Genomic DNA, 25,640 nt, shown 5'->3' on the forward strand with positions numbered 1-25,640 from the left:
TTATGTAAATAGTTACATTTAAAATTTACATTTAAATATTGAGATTAATGAATTTATTATGAATATTCTAATTTTTATTATATTACATACAATATATTTACAGATTTATTTACATAGAAATATTATTTCAGACTTTTTTTTTATTGAAATAATTATGACATTTAGAAACTAGTTTTTATAACATACATATAAATATGTTACATTTAATATGGATTACAATAGTTTTCCGCCAGTCATTAGCTAAGATTATGAACACTCTTGACTACAAATCATCACAAAAGTCCATTATTAAAACATACAAAAACATTTTTTTATAAAGTAATTATAAATTATTGGTTTAATGAAACTATCACATTATAAAATTAACATTTAAAAAACCTGTCATGACAGTCTTTAAATAATTTTTAGCTTATTTTCATAAATTTCATTAAATGTTTCACTTTGCATTCATATTTTTTATTAATTTAAGTTTAACTGCAATGCAGTAAATGCATTACACAATTTTTTTTTATTAATATTTAATAATTTAATTTTTTTTAAAGAATATTCTGCTACAATAGTCATTTTTTTATTAATAGAGTGGTGGTTAAGCAACTGGCTTAATTGCATCTTGGATTACTTTAGTAATATTTTATAATTATAATTGAAGTTATTTTACTTAAATAAATTTTATTAGTAAAAGAAAAAAGCAAATACTATAACTTTTTTTCAGTTTTAAGTAATCAATACTGAAATAGTGCAATTTATTCATAATAATGAAAGTTTACATTAATCATTCACCATAAAAGAAACATGTTCATTCAGATCTAATATAAGTGAAGAGTAGCTGACTCTGAACTCAATCGAACAAAATAACCTGAACTTAGTGCTCAGTGGGGAACAAAGTAGTGTTGAACAGCTAAGTAGCCTGCAGATGGAGCCACAAGTACTTCTTTAAGAACTAAGCTAAAGTTACTTGAATATCTTTTAAATGGATATGTAAAATCCAACCACAAAATTATTTATTTGGGAGTAATTTTTTTACTGTGATAGGTATTGATTTTTATTCGAATATGAAGAGACCTGATAATGGTATTTTTTTAAAATAAAATTAATGGTGTCACTAATGTATATTTCATGGCAGGAAATTCATTTGTATTATTTAATTACAATATAAAAACTAATAAAATGAAAAGGAAATTAAAATTAGCTTTAAAAACAAATTCACTTAGATAATGTCATTAAAAAAAAGATTATTTTTAAAGTTTGAAATGGATTGTATAAACTTGACAGTTTTTGAGATAAAATAGTATGTAGCTAATTATAGGTTGTAAATTAAGTTATGCATTACAAAAGGTTGAGTTATTTACACTCTTTTTGTTTGTTAATTTTTAATATTACACTAAAAATGTATTCATTAATTCTTTTTTTATATATTTTTCCCAAGTAGAGTAAGTGATCAATTTTAGTAGTAAATTAAAATGTTTACTATTTTACTGGTAATTCAGTATTAAAAACTTTTCTAGAAATTCTAATCGATGATATCTATCTATATGAATGAAAATATATTTTTTAATACATAAATTAATTTTATTTTAACCTAGAGTGGCACTACAACCTACTCAGTTAATGAATGAATCTTGCAAATTTCAAGGTGGTTAAATGTGATTGAAACTAAATTAGAAACATATTCTGGTGAAGCTCTATTTGTCCTTCCCTGTATTTCTCATTAACCCAAACAATATATACCAAAACAAGTGTATATATCACTGATTTATATATTATTTTGATGTTAGGAGTACTATAATATTACAAATTACTAATAGTTTTACTGTATCTCTCTAAGAGATGCTGTTTTTATTCATTGTAATTGTAGTGACTAGTAAGATAGTATTACTTTACTATATTCGTCTTTGACTGATAACATAATTCCAGCACAAAAATGGAATGTAGATGAAAAATAATTTAATAAATATACATGTAATTCTGCCGTAAGTTACTGAAAATGTTTAGGTCTTAACTTATTTGGGTATGAAAATATAAAAAATAAAGTAATTGAAGCCATGTAATAATTTTTTTTATGCAGAAAAGTTACTTTCTTAGAAATGGTTTTGACTTGAGAAATACGGGGGAAGAGAAACAGAGCTTCACCAAAGATGTGTTTTAATTGTTTCCATCACACTTAACCACCTTGAAAGCTGTAAGATCCAGTCATTAACTAGGTAGGTTGCAACAATAAAGTAAATTGTTCCACACAGAAAAATATTCAGCATATTTTATCTCCATTGTATTTTTATTTCACGTACGTCTTATTTTTTCTTGTGGCATATTTACTGTTGATTTTTACGTAAATTAGATCAAAATTAAATATTTTATTTTTTCCGCAATAAGATAATTTTTTAATTTTTCTGTAATTTTTGTTAACTTTTTACAAATATTTGAAAAAGTGTTGCCTGTTACGACAATTATTTTAATTGTATTTCACATGGATTTTTCACTTTTTATAAAATTATAAATTTAGCCAAGCAATTCTGTTTGTGTTATTGTAGTTATGCATTGTTTTACTTTTGAGGCTAAAAAAGAGCCATTTTTTACTGGCTGTAAATTAAAAAAAAATAACCTTTCTAATGATTAGATATAAATTTTTTTCAATGTTTTTATCAGAATAAAACTTAAAAAAGTTTACAGAAAAACCTGCTGCAATGTTTTGTACATACATTAGCTAAAACAAAATCAACTGAAAGAATAAAAGAAAAAGTTATCCATATTGTGAAGTGTAAACTCATACATTGAAATCTTTTATAAATAGTATAAATGCAAAACACTTCTTTATTTCTGCAGTGACTGAATTTTAACTTTGTCATACAACTAGTATATGAATGAATGGTAGTTTTACAAAAATGTTTTAGTAAAGTTGATTTTAACCAATGTCTTATCTCTAGCCAATTTATTTATCTGATCAAATTTTATGAAAATGAAAACAGTAACAATAGCTGCAAAGAAAGGAAGGATTGGTTTTAATAATGTGATTATACAATTTCAAATTAGATGAGATATAAAAATATTAATCATAATGGCTTATGAAAAAAGCTATTACTGGATGATGAGTTTTGACTGTAGTAAAGTATTCTTTTAATACTATGCATATCAGTATATATTATACAATATAGCAATTGTTACACTGGTGAAATGTTTTTAGTATAATATCAGGATATAATAATTCTAGAAGTTGAATTGTTGATTCTAGTTACGTTTATTTAATATCAGTTTACTTCCTGTTTGATTAGCATGAATAAATATCCATAACAATGTTATGCATGGTTTAATACATTTTGTAAAACTGAAGTGTTCATTTAATGTATGATTACGTAATAATACACAATGATTTAATTACCAATTTATTAGTTATTTTTATTAATTTTCATTAAATCAAGATGGTTCACTTTTTTCAATTTATCTAATTGCGTTATTAATCAATTCTTATCATGCAAGACGAAGAATAATTCAATAACTGCAGATTTACACATGACGAAAACTTCCTGTATACTAGGATAAATTTTTGGAAAACTGTCAAAAATTCTGTTTTGAATATACATATTTGCTGATGGGGTACATGCAAGTTGAATAATTACAAAAAAATGACTGAATAAGTATAACTGATAAATATGAGGGATGAACAAGTTAGATTTCAATTCCAGCTGTGAAATTTCTAACTAATGGAGATAAATATAAACACAAGATAGACATAAATATAGATATAAAATAGAAATAATGGCAGAAAACTGTACTGTAAGCATAGGTACCATTAAATTATTGAAGAAAAATTTAAGCAATTTAAAAGAAGTAAGATGGATTCAAAGACAGTTTAATGATGTAGGAAATTCAAACAACTTTTTCACAAAGAAGATGAAATTTTGGAAAGAATATTGACTTGTGATGGACTATAACTGTGATGGCAAAGCATAGCATCCCAGTTCTCCAACCTGGAAAAAATTCAAGACCCTGTAAACTAGTATTAGTGATGCTTTTAAGGTAGCATACTATCAGAAAGGCAGCCAAAAACACAGAAATAAAAGTAAAACATGTGATTCTGAAAAAAGGAGTGCTTCTACAAAATAATGCTCATATGCATGCATACTGCACAATTAACATTTGCCGAACCTTTCAGCTTATATTGTGAATTAATCATAAAAAAAATTAACTATTAAAAATGGAGGTACAATCAGCCTCATAAAGACTTATCCACATCAGACTTCTTTAGGTTTAAAGAGTTAAGTTTTACAAGCATTATAAATATGCAAAATTAGCTTAGAATTCAAGGCAAGAAGTTCCTGAAAGCATAAAAAATTGAATCAATGAAAGAAGCATGTAACTGAATCTGAGATTAATAAAGATTATTTAAGTTTATTTATTGAGTAAACAATAAAGAGCAGTTTTTGTATCAACCTATTTAATTAAAAAATGAATAAAAATTTTTAAAAAATACAAATAAATTTAATTTTATACTTCAATGATTTTCATGTAAATCATATATTTTATAAGTTTTTGAATTTTGAATATTAGTACTGCAAATCATGGAGACTAATTAGAAAATTGATGAACAAAGACTGTTCAGAAAGTAACCAGAATTTTTTAATTGCATGCACTGAATTTTGACAATTGAGAGATGATCTCTTCTATTGTTGGCAATAACTGTCAGTGATGGTGTTAATTTTCAATCAGCTACATGCTTAGTTTGTGTTTGGTAAACGAAAAAGCAAGACAACTTTACTGTGTTTGGGGACTTCGTGCTAAAATTCAGATCAGAGAATTTGTCTGAAATTTTGTGTTAAAGAATTAAGTGCAGCAAAGCATTTAAAATGTTTAAAAAGTGTTTGACGATGATGCTATGTATTTCACAACCGGTGGTATAAATGCTTTTAGGAAGGCTGAGAAGACAGACATCTCAGGTGACTATAAGGTCTGAGCATCCTAGCACATCAATTATTGAAATTTTGAAAAGTTAAAAGATTGTGCTTGGTAGTCACAGAATCACCATTAGTTAAGTTGCTGAAAGTAGGAATTTCATAAAGTTCATGCAAAGCAATTATTATTAACGTTTTGAACATAACATAGGTGGCAGCCAAATTTGTTCTTTAACTACTAAATTTTCAATGAAAAAAGCATCGCATAAGCATCGTTTAACAAATGCTTACTGAGTCACTCTGACCCAGACTTGCTCGACTTGATTCATCATAACTAGTGACGAAACATGGTGTAAGGAATCAAGACCAAAAAAAGCACATCAACTCTGGTCAAATGTGAAGGTCCTTTTGATCAGACTTTTTGATAATGGAATTCACAAATTCCTACCACAGGACATACAGACAAGGAGTACTAGCTAGACATTTTATGAAAATGTCTAGGGTATTCTCTAGACATAATTCATCCTATTCTCTAGACATGACTCCCTGTGTCTTTAAAAAATACTTTAAAATTAAACTCTTTACGGCAACTAAACAAATATGGCACTGAAAGGAGATCAGTTTTGTTATTCATTCAGTTTATACATAAGTATATACATATTGATTTTAGTTATCTCTTCAATAAAAACTACTTACATCCAGAAACAGGATAGGGATTTATTTGTTCATCAATGAAAAAGATGAATTTTCTGTATCATCATTAATGTCAGAATCTTCACTAGAAAAAAATGTAGCAAGATTTTTATAAAGTTTTTTTAACTGAACTTTTGTTTCATCATTTAATGAAGGCATATGTTCTCGTTGGAAACCAGGAGTTGGTAAAATAGTAGCTATTCTTCCATCTTGCAGAGGCACTGATACAGTAGCAACGTCTTCTCTTGGTACTGAAGATAACATAAGTGGACTTCCAGACATAGATACTGCTTGCTCCCCAATTCTTGCATGCCTTATCACTGTTAAAGGTTTATTCATATTAACTTTGGGAGTAATAGTAGTGATTGGAGTTGAAGATATTAAACTGACTGGTGTCTGCAAGAAACAGAAAAAAAAATCACAAAAAATAAACATAGATAATTCATTGTCTGTAAAATCAAAACACAACAAAAATCAGTAATAAATAAATTTAAAAAATGCTCACAATTGTTTACAAAAATTATCAATGAAGAATTAATGTGCATTTTGATTGTTAAAAATTCACCAGCAGAGATGCATTAATGTATTTAATAATACACAGGAAAAAACTACCTCACTGTTTATTCCAAATCAAACAAAGCAAATGAAAAGTCACTGCCTACACATAGTACATAATTCAATAGCTATTATATTTTACTTTATTTTCTTACTGAAAGTAAATTGTTGGTTATTGCCTATATAAAAACAGCAACTATTACGTATTTACTTAGCACAACTTCCATGAATTATTACCTCATTGTTTTTTTTCTAACAATTCCACATAAAATCAGGAAATTGTTTGTAATAAGAAAAGCTGGGTATTGGGCATTACAGTAATTAACATTGTTCATTACCTGAACCTTCTCATTGGATGATATCCAGTCCATCACATGATCTAAATCCATTAAGTCATTTTGTTGAATTCTCATAAAAATTATCAAAATCTAAGACTCGAGAAGGATTGTCTTTCTTTTAAACATTTTTTATTTCCAGAAGTTTATCACAGTTATAGTGATCCTTTCTTTTCAATGAATGTATTAAAAAACATATTGAACCACAAAAATATAGGGTAATTAACATAATTTTTTTCAAATCAGCTGGCAATTTTGATAAACAGTAGTTCTCAAAGAAGCCACTCAACCATTGCATTAACCTAGGCTAGCTGAACTCCCTTGAACTACTGATCTTCAGAAATGTCAGAGTAGAATATGAAACTGTCTTTTCTTAATTGTATCCCGCAACTATAAACCTCTTCAGTTTAATGAGGAAACTTTCCAGTTTTACTCTTTCCCTAAGCAATAAGTTTTAATTTTATATTAACTATTTATAATTTATACAAACTATTCATTCTCTGAAAATTCTCATTTTACTACTTAATCACTGGTTTTTGGCAAAAGTGATCAGTTGTAACTAAAACCAGCATTTTAACAAATGCTTCCCCACTTTCAAGGAATAAGCAGAAATAAAACTGCTTCACAGAAACACACACACAATATACATATATATTTGTTGAAATTTGTGAACCACCCATGCTAAACCCAGTGAGGATAAGGACACATACAAGGTGTGTACAACTTAGTTGTACAAGTGTATAACTTAGTTCTCCAGAGACTTTCATAACCTACTCTACTTATGAAAATAATGCAAAAAGTTGTAAAGCTGTATGTCCTAAAATGCTTCGTTTGCTAGTTATGTAGTGAAAAACTTTGCTTGAATTTCAGTTATCCCAGTGAAATGCGGTAGTACTTAAATTTTTAGTACTTTAATTAAAAAGCAATATTACTGATTTCTAAAATAGGAAACCCGTACCTGTAGTATGAAAAAATCTGGGGTGAAAACCAATAAATTGGGGTAAAAAAAACCTGTTTTTTTATGTTTGATGTGCAATTGTAATGAATTTAATTCTGAACAAAAGATAAAATTAATAAAACAAGTAAAAGTTTAAAAAATCGAATTTTATCTAGTAACAGTAGACTAGAACAAAGTGCTCTATACGAGGTCTCTTCAAAAATAACCAAACTTTTTTAATTACGTGCTAACGGAGATATGTAGTGGCGTGCGGTTGACAGCATTGTGTTGCGCATAACCTCCTCTGTAACAAATGTTCTTGGATTGTAGATATCTCGTTCAGTTTTCGTGTTATTGTTATTTGAGTGCAACGTGTTTAAGTATTACTAACGATTTTTGTAATGTGCGTTTTTCGAGAGCAACGATACAACATAAAATTTTGTGTGAAACTGGGGAAAACATTCACAGAAACTTTTCAAGCTTTGAAACAAGCTTATGTGTCATGAATAATTAAGGTTATGGCCAATGATGCTCTGGGTCGTATGCAGTGCTGCGAATGGTTTCCACTATTCAAGAGTGGTCATCAATCAATTGAAGATGATCCTCGACCAAGAAGGCCTTTGACTTCAACTGATGACACCCGCGTTCAAAAAATCAACGATCTGGGGCGTGCAAATCGCCGACTAACTGTCAGAGAACTTGCAGAAAGGGCTTAGCATCTCAATTAGATCATGCCATGACATTTTGACAAACTTTTAGCATGCATGGAGTTGCAGCAAAGTTTTGATGACTCTGTCATCCTAGTTTGATGACCGAACAGCTGAAATTGCCGGCAACTTCTTGATCAAGCCGATGACGATTAAACATTCATGCAAAGGATCCGTATCAGGAGACGAAAGCTGGGTTTACGTCTACATCAAAGACAAAAGTTCAATCATCAAAAAATCGCTATTAACACTTTAAACATGTTGGCACTCAGATAACAGTAAGACGAAAATGTGGTTACAGAGGAGGTTATGCGGAACACAACCGCACGTTACTGAATATCTCCGTTGGCGCAAACGTAATTAAAAACGTTTGGTTATTTTTTGAACAGACCTCCAAGTACCACTTTATATAAATGTTCAAAAATGAGTTTGCTATTTTCAACACATTTTTTGGCACGCTTCTGTTGCTCTTTTTAGTTCTTCAGGGCTGTCTTTAAATTGCTCAGCCGCATCCATTATGCGGACAATTCCTCACGAGAATGTATTTTTGTTTTGTATTCAGTATTTTTCATTCCCCAGACGCAAAAATCTAAAGATCAGGCGATCTTGGTGGCCAGGAATGAGATACTCCACGACCGATTCATTTCTCAGTGAAACTATTAATTAAGTGACTGGAAACGGCACAAGAGAAGTGGGGAGACACGGAATGTGCTAGAAGTATACATTGCGTCTCAATGCTTGAGTAGCATCTTTTAACAGATGCGGCAATTCTTCTTGAGTAAAGTACATGTAGACTACAGCATTTAAGCGGCCAGGTAACAGTTCAAACAGTTGCTTGTAAAGAAGACCGCACCATAAATTGACGCTAAATCGGTGTTGAAAACTGCCTTCCACAGTTTCATGAGGATTTATTTCTGCTCATGCCCATTGAGTGAAATTTGCCTCGTCTGTAAACAAAACAAAATTGTAGAGTTGTCAATTTGTGTTCCACCAGATACAAAACTGGTGGAACACAGTAGAAGTTGAATTAGCTATTTATGATAAGGATAAATCTTGTTTTAAGTGTCCTCCAAACTATAGAATGCGAAACTCCGATTCGCTTAGAAAGACATGTACTAACGCCTTGAGTGAGCTGAAATGCATGGAAAATAATTTTGTCAATAACAGCATCGTGTTAAGACAGATCGTTCAGCTACAGCATTACCGTTACACATACCCAAAATGAATACCATAATAGCCTATTCCTCTGTTGTAAATAGTTACGGCATTACTTCAATGGCAAACCGATTACGTTAAACAAAAAAGTTCTCAGAAAACCTTCACTAACGACCAAACAGTTCACATTACCCGATATACTTAATGTACCTTACAGAATGATTAAACACTAATACAGTACTGCGTATTGTTGGTCAGCTGTTATTTTATTGCCAATGTTGAATAGTAATTTTTGAAATAATTTATTATATTTGTCATTAATAAAAAATGTATTATCTAAGTAATTGTTATTTTACAATTATTATGTAATTTCCAGTTAAAAATAATTTTTAACCATAAATTTTATTTAAAAAATTCTTCATATCACCAAAAAAATTTGGTTTTTGTTTACATAACAGGTTGACTGCCATATAAAATCAGATGACTTTTTTCATCGCTGTGAGACCTAATTATAGGTCTCATATTGTCACAGGCTGACTGCCATACCTAAAACAGGGTTAATCATTGGCACTGCTAAATTTTTTTATTCTTTTGTTTTTGGATAAAATAAGCAAATTATACATAAAATTATATTAAAAAAACGCAAACTTCAAAATAAAGGAAAAAATAATTGATACCCAAATTTAGGTCTCATGGCAAATTAGAAAAATAAGGCTGAATATAAAACTGTCCTGTGTATCATTGTAACAAGTTTAATTAGATAAAATGATAAAAATGTAACTAAGAATGTATCTCCTTACCTTGTTTGGGTCTGATAGGTTTTTTTTTCAAATTAACTATTTACAAAAAACATTTACTGTTTACAAACAATGCATTCATTTACACTTAACAGTATGTACACTCCATACACATATGAAAACCACAACTTACACACATAGTATTAACTTTTTTTTGAGTTTTTTTTTGAGCGAGATTTCTTCCAAGAGTGATAACTTTGTTTTTATAACATGGCTTGCATCTTCCATTTTTTGTTTTTGTAAGCACATGAGACTGACTAACTGTTTCAATGATTGCAGGCACAAACAATGCTTTTACAAGTTCCTCTTTAAATGTAGTGATGTTCATTTTACTACCTGTCACTGTATTATAAATACTTACAGCATTTACCACTGAAGTTGTCAGAAGCAAATCAAAAATCACTTTTCTGTACCATTTAATGGACCTCCTTAAAGGATTGGAGTAAGATCCCAATTGATCAGACATTTTTTTTTTGTCTTCAGTCATTTGACTGGTTTGATGCAGCTCTCCAAGATTCCCTATCTAGTGCTAGTCGTTTCATTTCAGTATACTCTCTACATCCTACATCCCTAACAATTTGTTTTACATATTCCAAACGTGGCCTGCCTACACAATTTTTTCCTTCTACCTGTCCTTCCAAAATTAAAGCGACTATTCCAGGATGCCTTAGTATGTGGCCTATAAGTCTGTCTCTTCTTTTAACTATATTTTTCCAAATGCTTCTTTCTTCATCTTTTTGCCGCAATACCTCCTCATTTGTCACTTTATCCACCCATCTGATTTTTAACATTCTCCTATAGCACCACATTTCAAAAGCTTCTAACCTTTTCTTCTCAGATACTCAGATTGTCCAAGTTTCACTTCCATATAAAGCGACACTCCAAACATACACTTTCAAAAATCTTTTCCTGACATTTAAATTAATTTTTGATGTAAACAACTTATATTTCTTACTGAAGGCTCGTTTAGCTTGTGCTATTCGGCATTTTATATCGCTCCTGCTTCGTCCATCTTTAGTAATTCTACTTCCCAAATAACAAAATTCTTCTACCTCCATAATCTTTTCTCCTCCTATTTTCACATTCAGTGGTCCATCTTTGTTATTTCTACTACATTTCATTACTTTTGTTTTGTTCTTGTTTATTTTCATGCGATAGTTCTTGCGTAAGACTTCATCTAATCCGTTCATTGTTTCTTCTAAATCCTTTTTATTCTCGGCTAGAATTACTATATCATCAGCAAATCGTAGCATCTTTATCTTTTCACCTTGTACTGTTACTCCGAATCTAAATTGTTCTTTAACATCATTAACTGCTAGTTCCATGTAAAGATTAAAAAGTAACGGAGATAGAGAACATCCTTGTCGGACTCCCTTTCTTATTATGGCTTCTTTCTTATGTTCTTCAATTGCTACTGTTGCTGTTTGGTTCCTGTACATGTTAGCAATTGTTCTTCTATCTCTGTATTTGAACCCTAATTTTTTTAAAATGCTGAACATTTTATTCCAGTCTACGTTATCGAATGCCTTTTCTAGGTCTATAAACGCCAAGTATGTTGGTTTGTTTTTCTTTAATCTTCCTTCTACTATTAATCTGAGGCCTAAAATTGCTTCCCTTGTCCCTATACTTTTCCTGAAACCAAATTGGTCTTCTCCTAACACTTCCTCCACTCTCCTCTCAATTCTTCTGTATAGAATTCTAGTTCTGATCAGACAAATCTATGTATTATTTTCCCCGGTTATAATCCACTACTACTGCAGGTTTCAAAACTTCAGTTTTGCGATTAGTCACTACCAATTTGTTTGTATGTTTTGTAGTAACCATTAAAATGTCTCTCTTGTCTTTCCACTTAAGTACAACTACACCATTATTGTTTTTACTAGCAACACATTCTCCTCGATGAAGTTTCTTATTGATTACTTCAGGTGGATTAAATTTCCTATTTCTTCAAAGTGTGCCAACCAGATGTGTTCCATTGTCTAATAATTTCTCAGCAAGCTGAACACTGGAATAAAAATTGTCTGTAGATAATGTTCGACCACAATTCAGGTATGGTTTTGCTAACTCCATGACAATATTTTCTGACATAAGCCCTTCTTTTACTCCTCTCTCTTTACCACAGTATACTTTATAAGACAGAGTATAAAAGTCTTTCACGCATAATTTAAATATTTTGATACCGTACTTGTCTTTTACCCTTAATGTACTGACGGAAAAAAATTCTTCCTAAAAAAGGAACAATACTTTCATCTATACACATATCTTGTTCAGGCTCCACAACCATTTTAAAATTATAAACAACTTCATCTATAATTCCTTGTATTTTGTGTAGCCTGTCATCACGTGCTGCATTTTCATTATTTGCGCAATGAAAGAAGCTCAGCAGTAATTCGAAGCGGTTTCTGCTCATTTGTTTACAAATTACTGAAATATATAAATCATCTGTCCGCCAATAATGAGCTATAGTAGCCATTGGATTCAACCCCATGTAAAGCACTATACCTAAAAATTGTTTCATTTCTACAACATCAGTTTCTTTCCACTTTCTTATTCTTGCATTAGGTGAAATGAACTCGCGGGACTGGGATCTGCTGAGCAGCATATCTATTAGTTTCGGTTACTAATTTTAATAAGATATTATCAGTCACAAATAATTTCCAAAAGTCAAAGGGTGTGCATGAGACATGGTTTCAATAATATCCATATTAACGCCTAAATTTAGGTTATCTGGATTAAAAGGTATTTGAACAAGCATATTTTCTTCTCCTACAGGCCCCCATGAACACTTACCATCCACTTTTAGTGATGTAGTAGGTACATCACTGACAGTAGGTACATCACTGACAGTAGGCACATCAACTCCAATGTTTACATCAACCGGTTGGAAAATATCTTTATTAACCACATCACTCACTACAGGTAAATCTAATATGATCTCACTACCAATACCTAAATCTAATTTTGAATTACCAATATAAACATTTTGAAACTCTATCTTCATCAACAGCCTCTTCATTGTTAGTTTCCTCTTCATCATCAGAACTTACTAAATCATCTTCCAATGTGAAATCTGGATCATACTGATTATCATCAAATAAACTTTCTTCATCACTAAAAGGTGATGTAGGCATTTCTAGCAACTCGGCAATATGATTGTCTTCCATTTTCTTATTTTGATATAAAAAAATACTACAAAAAAGATCGTATACCAAACAAAAACAACTTTTTTCAAACCAAAACAGAACCACATAACCTCAACAATTCAAAACTAGGGAATACACAATGACTTGATTTCTTCGTCACAAAGAGATACAAAATCGAATACCACAAACTTGTCAGTACTGTAAAATATGTACGTTTAAAAAATCTTGAGCAACATAATAATAAAATATTGTAATTCAATAAATATTTATGGTACATAAATAATACACACCATAATAATCTCTGAAGTTTTTCTTTTAAAAAATATTATTTTCCGAGAAAACAATCTGACCTAGATTTAGGTCTCATTACATTAAGAAATGAATACAGTGAGACCTGATTATAGGTCTCATGGCCTCAGGACACAACAACGTGAGACGTGTAGATAATTTGATTCTAAGAAAATTGATGTAAATACAGCCAATAAAAACTTTTAAAAATCTTTTTTTTTATTGAACCAAAATAAGAAAAATAGAAAGAAAATTTTTTTTAAAATCATGTAGACAACATAACTGTGATCCAAATGGGATGGAACTAAAGAATAATAAAAATGCAACATATATGATCAATCAACTCCCTAATTTGTAACGCAAATCTAAAAATTTAATGTCAGGAGAGAACAATTTTCTCTCTGTTGAGAAAGACTTTTTGAATAAAAAAAGTCTCATAGGTGAGAAAAGACTACACATTTTTTGTTTTCTCAGGCAATAAAGTGAAGCCGGTAACCTTGGATCAAGCTTCAAAGGAAGATGTAGTCTCTCAGCTGTGGCTGTTAAATAGGTCTGATATATACAGCAAAGTCATCAACAAATAAAGAACAAGAAATAAGTAACTTTGCATATTTGGTAATTTGTTGATGGCTATAGCAAACAAAATGGCTCTTAATATATTTCCTTGAGGCACTTCATTCTCCTAAGCGATGCTACTTGACATATAATCTCCAAAATGAACACTGAATTAGATTAGTTATTTAAGGAAACCCCTAATAATGAAGCATATTGCCCTTGACTCCCCATTCTTTAAGGGTGTTTAGAATACGACTACATCACCCAGCTGCGTCATATGCCTTCCTGATGTCAAAGAAGATTGTGACAAGGCATTGGCACAAAAATCTTGATAGCCGTTTCCAGTGATACTAGATGATTGATGAAACCACATTAAGTCCTAAGTGTCCTAAGTGGAAACCACATTACTCTGTAGATATAAGCGCATGTTTCTCTAAATTACCATGTAAGCCTACAGTTCACCATTCCCTCCATCAGTTTGCACAAAATGCTCATCAAGGAGATAGGACAGTAGCCAGAGGGCATGTTTTGTCTTTCAGGTTTAAGTACTGGTACGACAAATGGCTTCCGACCAGACAGGTGGGAAGACTTGTGCAGAGATTGATCCATTATAAATACAAAATAGGTATTTTAGTGCAAAATTGGAAAAAAATGTGAGAGCATACAGAGATGAATGATGTCAGGTCCAGGGGATGTGTCATGGAGTTTTTGCATGATATGTATATAATTGTATGTATGTAAGAACATATACACATATATATATTGTATGTAAAGGGAGCTTTTAACTCACCAATTGAACCACCAATGTTAGGTAGTATTTCAATCTGCACCTTATATCTGCATCTCATTAATATTATGAAGTGAGGGACACTGATGAAAATGATTTGGCAGGTTAGTTGCTACTACAGAAGATGACATAAGTTTTCTATCATGAATGAAGTCCCAGAACAGACTGTTTCTGTGATCTACAAATTGCAAGAATGTTTCTCCCCACAGGAGACTTGGGAGTAGTTTGTAGATGATGTCTACGTAATTCATCTGAGACTTTTTCCTAGTGTCTAAGAATACCGAATGTCATACTGCTCTAGCCTTATGACAAATTCAGATGTTCATTTGTAGGTCTGTGGTTAAATTTACATAGTGGCTGCCATAGTTTCCTAATTCCATTTTAGCAATCATCATTTTATCAAGGAATGGAGGGATGCCTAGGGTTTCCAGATGTTTGTGGGATGTACCTACTAGCATTATTGAATACAGGGAGGTAAAATAGGTAAGTTGATCCAGGGTGAGTTGATAGGAAGGCTTTATGTTAACCGTTCCAGTTTGCTCTTTTGACAATTCACCTCCATTGCCTTTTGTTCACCACACAGTTGATACAAAAACCAATAATAGTTGGCCTACGAAATTAAATTAGTTTGAGAAACAGACCAATTAAGATAGTACTACACAATAATAACATAAATGTGTATGATCCATCATTCAGCAGACAGAAACCCAAGTCTTGCTACACAATCTCTATATCATATTTCCTTGACAGGAACGATATTTCCCTGAACCCCATGAATTATGGGGAGCATTAAAGTCCCCTAATATTAAGAACAGGGATGGAATTTGTGCAAGGAGATTTGATATTTCTAGAGCTCAATCATTTCAAGGGCGAAAAACGGTTGAACGTTATCATCGCCCGGAAAATAAATAAATAGATAAAAAAATAAATAAATAAAAATAATTTTAGGTTTTTAGATAAAATTAAAACTTAAAACTACTATCACAGAAACAAAATCCGGAATGGGTGTAAAAGGCCCATTCTCGGATAACAAAAACACTAATATGTAACTTAAAACTCTGTTAAAAACTATCACATTAAAAATAAATAAAACTTAAAACTATGTTAAAAACTATCACATTAAAAATAAACAAAAATTAAAACTAAAAAAGGAGATAAAACTTAAAACTAATATCACAAAAATCTTATAACTAATATCACAGACGAATTTAAAAAACATACAAAAAAAACAAAAAAATCCGATAGGGAGTGTAAAAGGCTCCCTACTCGGATAACAAAAACAATACATAGGACAATACATACAATTATGAAAGAACACATACTTATTAAATTTTTTGCATTAACCCTATACTATGTAAAAATATAAACATCCGGTTTAAAACCTCCTTATCGTCACGCAAGATACCACGGATGTTACCAGGTAATTTAAATTTACGACGCAATGCCGCATAACATATGCAGTCCACGAGTATGTGGCGCACAGTCATGCGGCAGTTGCATCTTGCGCATAGAGGTGGTTGTCCTCTTGTAAACAGGTACTCGTGTGTGACTCTCGTGTGTCCTATCCGCAATCGACAGAGAACTACTTCCTCACGCCGGGGTTTTCTGTATGAGGAGTTCCATGGTAACACAGAATCTTTAATCTGACTGAGTTTATTATCGACAGTAGCTGTCCAATCACCTTGCCACCTTGTTCTTAATAATTGTTTTACATAGTTAATGAAATCAGAAGTAGCAACTCGGGTGGTGAAAGGAGGCTGGTTACATGCTTCTTTGGCAGCGGAATCTGCATGTTCATTACCTGGAATCCCTACATGGCTAGGGACCCAGCAAAAACTTAATTCTGTGTTGCGATTATTCAACTCAGCGATTGCGTTGTAAATTTCAATGACGATAGGATGTTTGGAATAAAAGTTCTTTAAGGCTTGGAGAGCACTACACGAGTCACTGCAAATAAGAATTTTTCTATATTTAGGGTTAATGATGTTTAGAGCCTTATTTATAGCATATAGTTCAGCGGTAAACACGTAATACTGGGGAGACCAAACATATAAGTTCTCTCATTGACAACAAAAGCACACCCAACCGTATCGTTTTGTTTCGATCCATCAGTGTATACAACCGCGTCTGGTTTCGTCTTGGAGAGAACACACTGAAACATCTGCTGAAAGACGATAGATGGTGTTGATTGTTTATTACATGTAGTCAGGTCAAAATTAAAATTTATAAGGCTTATTCTCCATGGAGGATATGAGCAAGGGTACATAGGAAAGAATGACGGTGTGTCAACATTTATATGCTGCAGCAGACGCCAGGTACGGACACCTACAGGTGCAGTACGACGTGGATGATCCTCATACTTTTCTAGATTAGGATTTTTAAAGACTGACTCAAGAGCCGGGTGATTTGGCTGTCCTCTGAGACGAGCAAAATACGATAATAAAAGCTGGTCTCGTCTATCCCAAAGTGATGGTTCACCACAGTCTACAAGTAAGCTTGCGACAGGACTTGATCTAAACGCGCCTGTGGCAAGCCTAAGGAAAGCATGATGTACACTATCCAGCATTTTAAGCACGGTTTGACGAGCTGATGAGTAGGCCACACAACCGTAATCTAAACGGGAGCGAACAAAGGAATAGTAAAAACGTATCATACATGATCTATCGGCTCCCCAGTTGGTGTTAGTAAGGACTCGCATCATATCTAAAATTTTGGAACATTTTGTTTTCAATTCTTTTAAATGTTTGACCCAAGTAAGACGACTATCAAAAATTAAACCTAAAAACTTAACGTAATTAGAGATAGTAATAGTCTCACCGTTCAGAAAAATTTGCGGAATAGAAGGGTTTCGTAGCCGAGAAAAAACTACACATTTTGTTTTTTCGGATGAAAATGTGAAACCAGTAATCCTGGACCAAGCTTCAAGGTGATATATAGTGTTCTGCAGTAGTCTCTCTGCTGTAGGTGCCGAACGGCTTGCAATGTAGATAGCAAAGTCGTCAGCAAATAGAGAGCATGAGACAGGAGCCTGAACACATTTGGTAATATCATTTATGGCTACAGAAAATAAGGTGGCACTTAATACACTACCTTGGGGCACTCCATTCTCCAAGATGACACTATCTGAGAGCGAATCATCTACACGAACACGAGCCGTTCGGTGATTTAAGAATCCCCGGATAAATGCAAGCATATTGCCCTTGATTCCCCATTTTTGGAGAGTGTTAAGAATACCACATCGCCAGGCTGTGTCATACGCCTTTTTTATATCAAAGAAGATGGCGACGAGGTGTTGCCGATTGAGGAAAGCGTTTTGTATGGCTGTTTCTAGTGACACTAAATGGTCAATAGAAGATCGTCCTTGTCGAAAACCACACTGTTCTGGAGATAGAAAGCCATGTTTCTCCAAGTACCATGTAAGTCTGCGGTTTACCATTCTCTCCATTATTTTACACAAAACGCTTGTTAATGAAATAGGGCGATAGCTTGAGGGGTTCGTCTGGTCTTTACCAGGTTTTGGTACTGGTATAATAAATGCTTCTGACCAGCCGGGTGGGAAGACTTGTTCGGAGAATAAACCGTTGAAAATATTCAAAAGTTGTTGTAGTGCCGAATTAGGAAGGTGTGAAAGCATGGAAAGGCGAATGTTGTCCGGTCCAGGGGAAGTGTCCCGTGAATTTTTAAGTGCATGTAACAATTCTTTAAATACGAATGGAGTGTTTAATTCACCAACCGAATCACCAATGTTTAACGACAACACCTCCATTTGTATCTTGTACCGTTGAAAATCGTAATTATATGATGAGGTGAGAGACACCGAGCGGAAAGATTTTGCTAGACTATTTGCCACTTCCGAGGATGATGAAAGGAGTTCTCCTTCATCAATAAGACCAAGAATAGATTGTTTCGGTGATCCGAAGATTGCACGAATTTTCTTCCATACAGTAGACGTGGAAGTAGTGCGCGAGATAGTGCTCACGTATTTCGTCCATGAATTCCTCTTAGCGTCCAAGAATACTCGACGGCACACCGCTCTAGCCCTGCGGTATAAATTTAGATGTTCTGTTGTGGGCCTACGATTAAATTTACGTAGTGCCTGCCGTCGATTCCTAATAGCAATTTTGCATTCATCGTTCCACCATGGAACGAAAGGACGTCTAGGATTACCCGATGTTTGTGGGATATATCTGTTGGCATTCTTAAGTATCATGGACGTAAAAGAAGAATATTGGTCGAGGATGTTCGCTCCATCGTCATACTGAGATTGGAATGCTTTACAGTATCCGTTCCAATCTGCCTTTTCAACAATCCATCTCCGTGGCATTCTTTTAATCTCGCAGTCTACACCGAAACTAATAATAATTGGTCTATGATCACTGCCGTGATAGTCATCACAAATCGACCAATTAAAATGAGGGAGTACATTCGGTGAGCATATGGAAAGATCAAGGTTAGATACAGCACCAGTTGATAAGGACATAAATGTGTGTGATCCATTATTCAGTAGGCAAAGGTCAAAATCTTGTCTCAATCTGTTTATCATATTTCCTCGAGTGGAGCAGAAGGTTGAGCCCCAGGAAATATGATGGGCATTGAAGTCTCCTACTATTAACGATGGAGATGGTATTTGTGTAAGGAGATTTGAGACGTCTAAAGCATTGAACACAGTGTTCGGTGAGAGATACAGATTGCAGATATGCAATTTGAAGGGAATAGTGACCTTTACTGCAATAGCAGGAATGACAGTGGTTAGTTGAATTCTTGTAGCTGACACCCCATTCTTCATGAAAATCGCTACTCCACCACTCTCCCTACTGTCTACTAGGCAGTCGTATCTCTCGCAGAAGTATCCTCTAAATGTAATTCGGTCATGTTGTAGGAGGTGAGTTTCCTGGAAACACATGATTAGTGGATAGAGCTCAATCATGGTGAGAGTTGCAGATTGCAGATTACAGATATGTAATTTGAAGGGTACAGAGATTTTTATGGTGACAACAAGGATGAGGTTAACTAATGGTATCCCTGTAGCTGACACCTCATCTTGGATGACGATAGCAACTCACTACTTTTTCTACAGTCTATGAAACAGTTTATCTCTCAGAGACATAACCCCAGATTATTACTTCATCTTGCCATAACATTTATTATGCGTTGCTTGGAAGCACATTATTCAAGGTTTTCATGCATCAATATTTTAACATCTTCAATGTGGGACTGAAGACCTCAAATGTTCCACTGGACAATGTACAAGTTGTACAAGTACAAGTTGTATGAAAGCTATCAAGCATTGTAACTATTAGAATAAAATTATTAAGTAATCTGGTTTTTCTTAGAATTTCTCATTTTAATAAAATCAAATACTGCAGGATTAGGCATTCCTCAACCACATCTTCCAGCATGTAAGATAAAGGGAAAGATTTTGAAAAATGGGAAGTTGCGCATGACCCGGAAGGGGTATTTGTGTGAGCATCCTTAACAAGGAGCTTATTAGATGGCTTACTGCCAGTTGAATTTACATCTGCCCATAAAGGCAAAATTTTTGGGAGGAACTTTTGGAGTGATCCTACTACTAACTGTGGTTTCATTAATTGCAACCACTAACTTCTTGTTCATTTTAGTTAGCTCTGAAATAATGACTTAGCAAAGCAACTTGATCAGATAACAACTGAACAAGCGTTTTTTAACTCGCTGCAGGATCCGAAATATTGATTACTTGCATTTGTAGGGGGTTGCTTTGATGTAATGGTAGCAAAAGAGATGCCTGGTTTAACCAGGTTCCAGGAGTTCAGAGCCTTTTTATATTATTTTTGTATGGCTGGAATAGATAACTTCTGCTTTGTACAAATCTTGAGAATTGACTCTTCCTTAAAAGTTGGGAAATCTCATGAGCAAATTGAATGTGATCCACCACAATTAGTACATTTTCCTCCTGGTAGACATCGAGCACATATTGCAGTTTTTGAGTAAAATGTAGTGTGGCCACAATCACCTTGGATTGGGGATAAATGGATGAATGATACTCAGTGAAGTAATCTTTTATTTTCTCTGGTGGTACAGGAAGGTTGAATGTTAATATAAGGAAAGGAGTAGGTTCTCAATTCCACTTCACTGTTTGCTTCACCTCAATAACACCTTGGGAACAAAGTTCATTGGCAATTTCAGTAATGTCGCTCTACAGAAGGTCCTGACAAAAAATTACTCTTTGGCTGTTATTCAAAGTTTTGTGGCATACTGCCCTTATGTTTATACTGTCCATATTTGTGAGATGTATAAGAAAGAGATCAACTCTGCTTGTAACTAAACGTCTCTATCAATATTGATCCATCTCTTAATTTCATGGCATTCTTTGGTGAACCAACTACTACTTTAAAACTTCATCAGGAAAGGTGAGACCTTAAGGGAGTCCTCTTCCTGTTTGTTTTGGAGAACTAAATATTTGATATTTCTATATTGATGGGACTATTTAAAGTATTATATGCAATACAGTTTTTAGCCTAGTCAAACAAAACTGAGCGGTCTTTTCACATGACAATTTTTGGTGGTTTTTTCAGATGTATCACCAACTATCATAGGTATTATTTTAGAACTGGTCATTTTGGTTCCACAAGTACCAGGGAAAGATAGGACCATGCAATTCAGATTCAGAGCCCATGCATACAGAGGTTAGAACTAAATACAACTGGATTCCCAAGGTGCCCAGAGGGGCATTGTTCAGGATTCACTATGTAGAGTCATCCACCCATTGGCACAATAGTTCCTACCATTGGGTATAGTTGCAATTTGTAACACATCACAAGGGCTGTTATAGTAGAGCAATAATAAGGATATAAGGTTAAGAGAAAAGGAAAGAAAGGTAAGGAGCTGTCTTTTCTGATTGATAGTAGACACCATGGGCCTATGTTCTTCCCATTGCTCATTTGAGTTGACCCCCGAACCTTCAAGAAATATTTTTACAACAGACACTTTTTCATAAGTTTATTAATTTTTATGTATATATAATTTTTTACCAATTATTTGTTAAGTTTTAGTTTAATTTTATTTTCATTTTTTTTAGATTTTCTTTTTTTTGCGTTCTACACATTAGTTACATCAGTTTTATAGCTTTTCTATTCAAATAATTTTACTGTATATTCTAACAAACTACAATCTTCTTTTCCTAGCTATCTTTTTCCATAACAAAATATATCAGTAATAGATAGATTGTGTCTTTAAAAGCAGTTGTTCTAATTTTACCTTATCTACTGGTTGTGAAAAGTGTCAATATTTCTCTTATTATAGGGCAGAATGTGAACCAAACAAGTAAATGCTGTCAAAGCCAAGAATATTTCAACTAACACTGTTAGCCAAAAAAAAGGATTTACGCCAGCATCAGGTTCAAGCTGTGATTGCAGTGGAGGAGGATGGAAATTATTTTACAGAAATCCAAAATATAGAACTTGCCAGTGAAGTTGAATGACAGCCTGAATTAATATTTTCAATCATTTCATGCGTATTACAAATTTTAAAAGGGAAGAATGGATGATGAGAGTATTGCCTAGAGTTAATATTTATCAGCAAGAAATATTGTTCTGAAAATGAACTACTTCAATTATAATTAGTAACATTTTGACAACTAAAACTAGATGTAAACAAATTAAGTCATTAAATCTGTTAGGGTTAGAAGTAATGTGATTATTTTAGTGGAATGGTATGTAAAAATTAAATGAAGATAACAGATCATTTATATTATTCCTATCGTATAAAAAAGAGTTTGACAACTATAAGATGAAACCATTAATAGTGTCGCTGGTAATTCCACTGAGAAAAGAACTGTACAATATTTTAAAAAGATCTCAAAACGCAAACTACAAATGACTTAAAATATTTTTTTAAATATTTAATCAAGAAGTTGGCACTTAGAGAGATCATCATGAACAAAATGTGAGTAAATTCAGCTTTTAAATTCATCCAAATAAATATTGTTAGGTAGTATAATAATTTATACTCACTCTGGTAACTAGTTTGCTTCGTTTCTTTTTATCTTTCTGCAAAACATCCGGTACTTAAAAAAAAATAAATTTAAAATTAGTGCAAACAAAATCAAATTAAAATTAGTTAAAAAAAAATAAATTTAAAATTAGTACAAACAAAATTATACTTCCTAAGCACTGATTGTATAAACAATAACTTTAAACTTTCTATAAAAAATATTTTATTGATTTACAAGTTTTATACACATATATTAAAAAAATTTATTTATTAAATTCAAAAAACCATTCATTTTCTTCTCTGAAATTTTCTTCAAGACTTCTGCTGATATCAGAAATTAGGAATCATAATGATTATATAAATAGAGTACGATGACTCATTCACATTTAATTTTCTCGTTTTGGAAAGAAAATTTTAGCAAATACTAATAATCAAACACTAACTTTGTTCCTTCTTACATATTAACAATGTTTTTTGCATAATTTTTGGAACCAAAAAGTGGTATGTGCATATCCAATCATACTAAATCTGATTTTCTACTGTGTACATTTCAGTAAATCACACAATCATGATATTTTAACCCATTTGAATTACCTAGTGGCAACCAATCCTAGTCTCCTTATGACTCCACACATTGTCACAATTAATGAAACACTAGGAAGCTATGACTAATGGAGTAAAGAACCTAGCCTACATGGAGAATTTCATAATTGACCAAGAAATCCTGGAGTAGATATGGCAAATGGGTGGGAGCATTATTAAGATGCAACTGTCACATAATTCCCACAGACCTGGCCTCTTCTACTAAACTGCACCTGAAGATTATGCAGAACTTCAAGACTGTATTGTTTAATGAGTTTGACATGCTTGACATTGACATTAATAAAATTCCAAATAATGCAACAGCCAGCTTCACTTTTACTTTGCTCCTAAATTGCTCTCTTGAGCTTTGGGGACATGACTTCTACTGAGATGAGAGAAACCTCATCTCATCTGGGTCAAACCTGTACACCTAAGATTATCACCATTTATCTCTGTCTTAAGGAACCTTAGGATCACCTTTAGTGTATTCCAACATGTTCTGTAAAATATCAAAGCAAATCTCTTTCTGTTCAAGAGAAAGCAGCATTGGCACAAATTTTGTGACCACTCTGTGCATGCCTAAATTATCCATTAAAGTAAAGTACACGGCAGCAATCCAAATTCTAATCATCTGAATTTTAGTGGGTAGACAACCTATGATATGCTGGTCACTCTTAATCGGACATGCTGATGTTCAGCTATTTTGAACATCAGCATGCAAAATCCATAAAATACAAGTGGTATTTATCATTATGAGTGACAACCACAGTCTGTTCAACATTGGGATTGACTATATAATAAACATTTCTGTAAGAGAAAGTAACTTCAAATAGTGCTACAGGTGCTTTAGAGGTGTAATAGCCATAAGAAAGATTGGGACAGATAATATAAAACCACATTAACAATCCTCTTCCTCTTGTACTACATAATGTATCACATATACACTGCTTCAGCTTATTAGGGAGTGTAGATTTTTATAATTTTTAATTGCAAGACAACAAATAAAATATTCATGTTAACTTATTCATGTTTTAAAGTTAAGTAAAAAAAAGTTTCAATTAATAATTTACTGTCAGTATACTGTAAAAATCACTGTGTCAATATTGACTGTTAAAGACTACTCAACTTGTTAAAGACTAAACAACATGATAATAACAAAAAATGCAATTATAACATAATGGAATGAAGATTTTCAATTACTTAATATTTTATGAAGAAATTATTTTAGATGAATGGTGTAATTATGAAAGTTTTGAGAAATTATAATTTTATCTCAAGTTAAAATATTTTAAAACTTAACGCCTTAAAAGAGAATTATTATATTTATTATTTCATCTGTGTTTATAGACTAACTTTTAGTTGATTAAATTAAAAAAAAAAAACTGATGAATATGGTTAAGTTTATTAATACAATTTAATTATTGCTAATTATTGTGGTTAACCAGTTGTGAAACAAATAACTGCATTCAGTATTTTAAATTATGATTATAAATTATTTAAGTAAATCTTGGAGTGCCACTTTGTAGCCTGGATTGATAAATGATCATTAGAACTTATCTTCATCACATTACCTTGAATCCAACTAACTCCTTTGATAGTCCTTGACATTCCAGGCTGATAAAGGGATAATTTTTCAGGCCCTAAAATTAAGATATTTAAATTAAATAAATAATAAAGCAATGTGTTTACCATAAACACTCCTAAGATTCTTTTAATTTTTTAATAAATAAAAAATTTATCATTTATTGATTAAAGATGATAGTCTCCAATGCAGGTTTTCTTATGGAATCACTTCCATTTATTAATTTAATTTTCCATTTTTATCGTGTAAATACTTAAGTTTGAAAATAAAATAACTATTATTTTTATATTCTCATTCAACTGTGTTTCACTTTATCCTGATTCCAGCTATTACACACCAACCAACAATTTAGAAAGTTAGAATAACTGAGTACATAAAGGGGCAATTACATTACTACATCTGTTACTACAAGAATCATATCACTAACATTTCTAGTAGAAATCAATTGTACTAGACAAAATTGTTTTACAGGTTGTGCAATTTTCAAACAATTCAACTGACAGTTCAAAATTACAATTGTTGAAATCATAATTTTTTCTTGGGTTTACAACAGTGATAACATTTTTAAGAAAACAGGGGAAACAGCTACCAAAACATTTAAAATTGCATATGGCAAAGAACTTTTATTGATTATAATTGTGTGCGAGTTGCATAGATACTGGGATACCATCAG

The 25,640-nt window shown here is 32.3% G+C and overlaps 1 protein-coding gene across 3 annotated transcripts in view; it reads right to left on the minus strand.

Moving 5' to 3' along the window:
* Positions 1 to 5,570: 5,570 nt before the first annotated feature.
* The window catches only part of borr (borealin-related), a 32,638-nt gene continuing 12,568 nt past the window's right edge, over positions 5,571 to 25,640 (minus strand). For all 3 annotated transcript variants that reach the window (XM_075354586.1, XM_075354587.1, XM_075354588.1), the window contains exons 5-6: positions 22,824 to 22,876; positions 5,571 to 5,972 (exon numbers count right to left, since the gene is read on the minus strand). In XM_075354586.1, coding sequence (XP_075210701.1) covers positions 5,601 to 5,972; positions 22,824 to 22,876 — 425 coding nt within the window. In that variant the 3' untranslated portion in view covers positions 5,571 to 5,600. The remainder of the gene's footprint in view (positions 5,973 to 22,823; positions 22,877 to 25,640) is intronic.

Source organism: Lycorma delicatula, chromosome 1, assembly GCF_047948215.1.
Source record: "Lycorma delicatula isolate Av1 chromosome 1, ASM4794821v1, whole genome shotgun sequence".
NCBI lineage: Eukaryota > Metazoa > Arthropoda > Insecta > Hemiptera > Fulgoridae > Lycorma > Lycorma delicatula.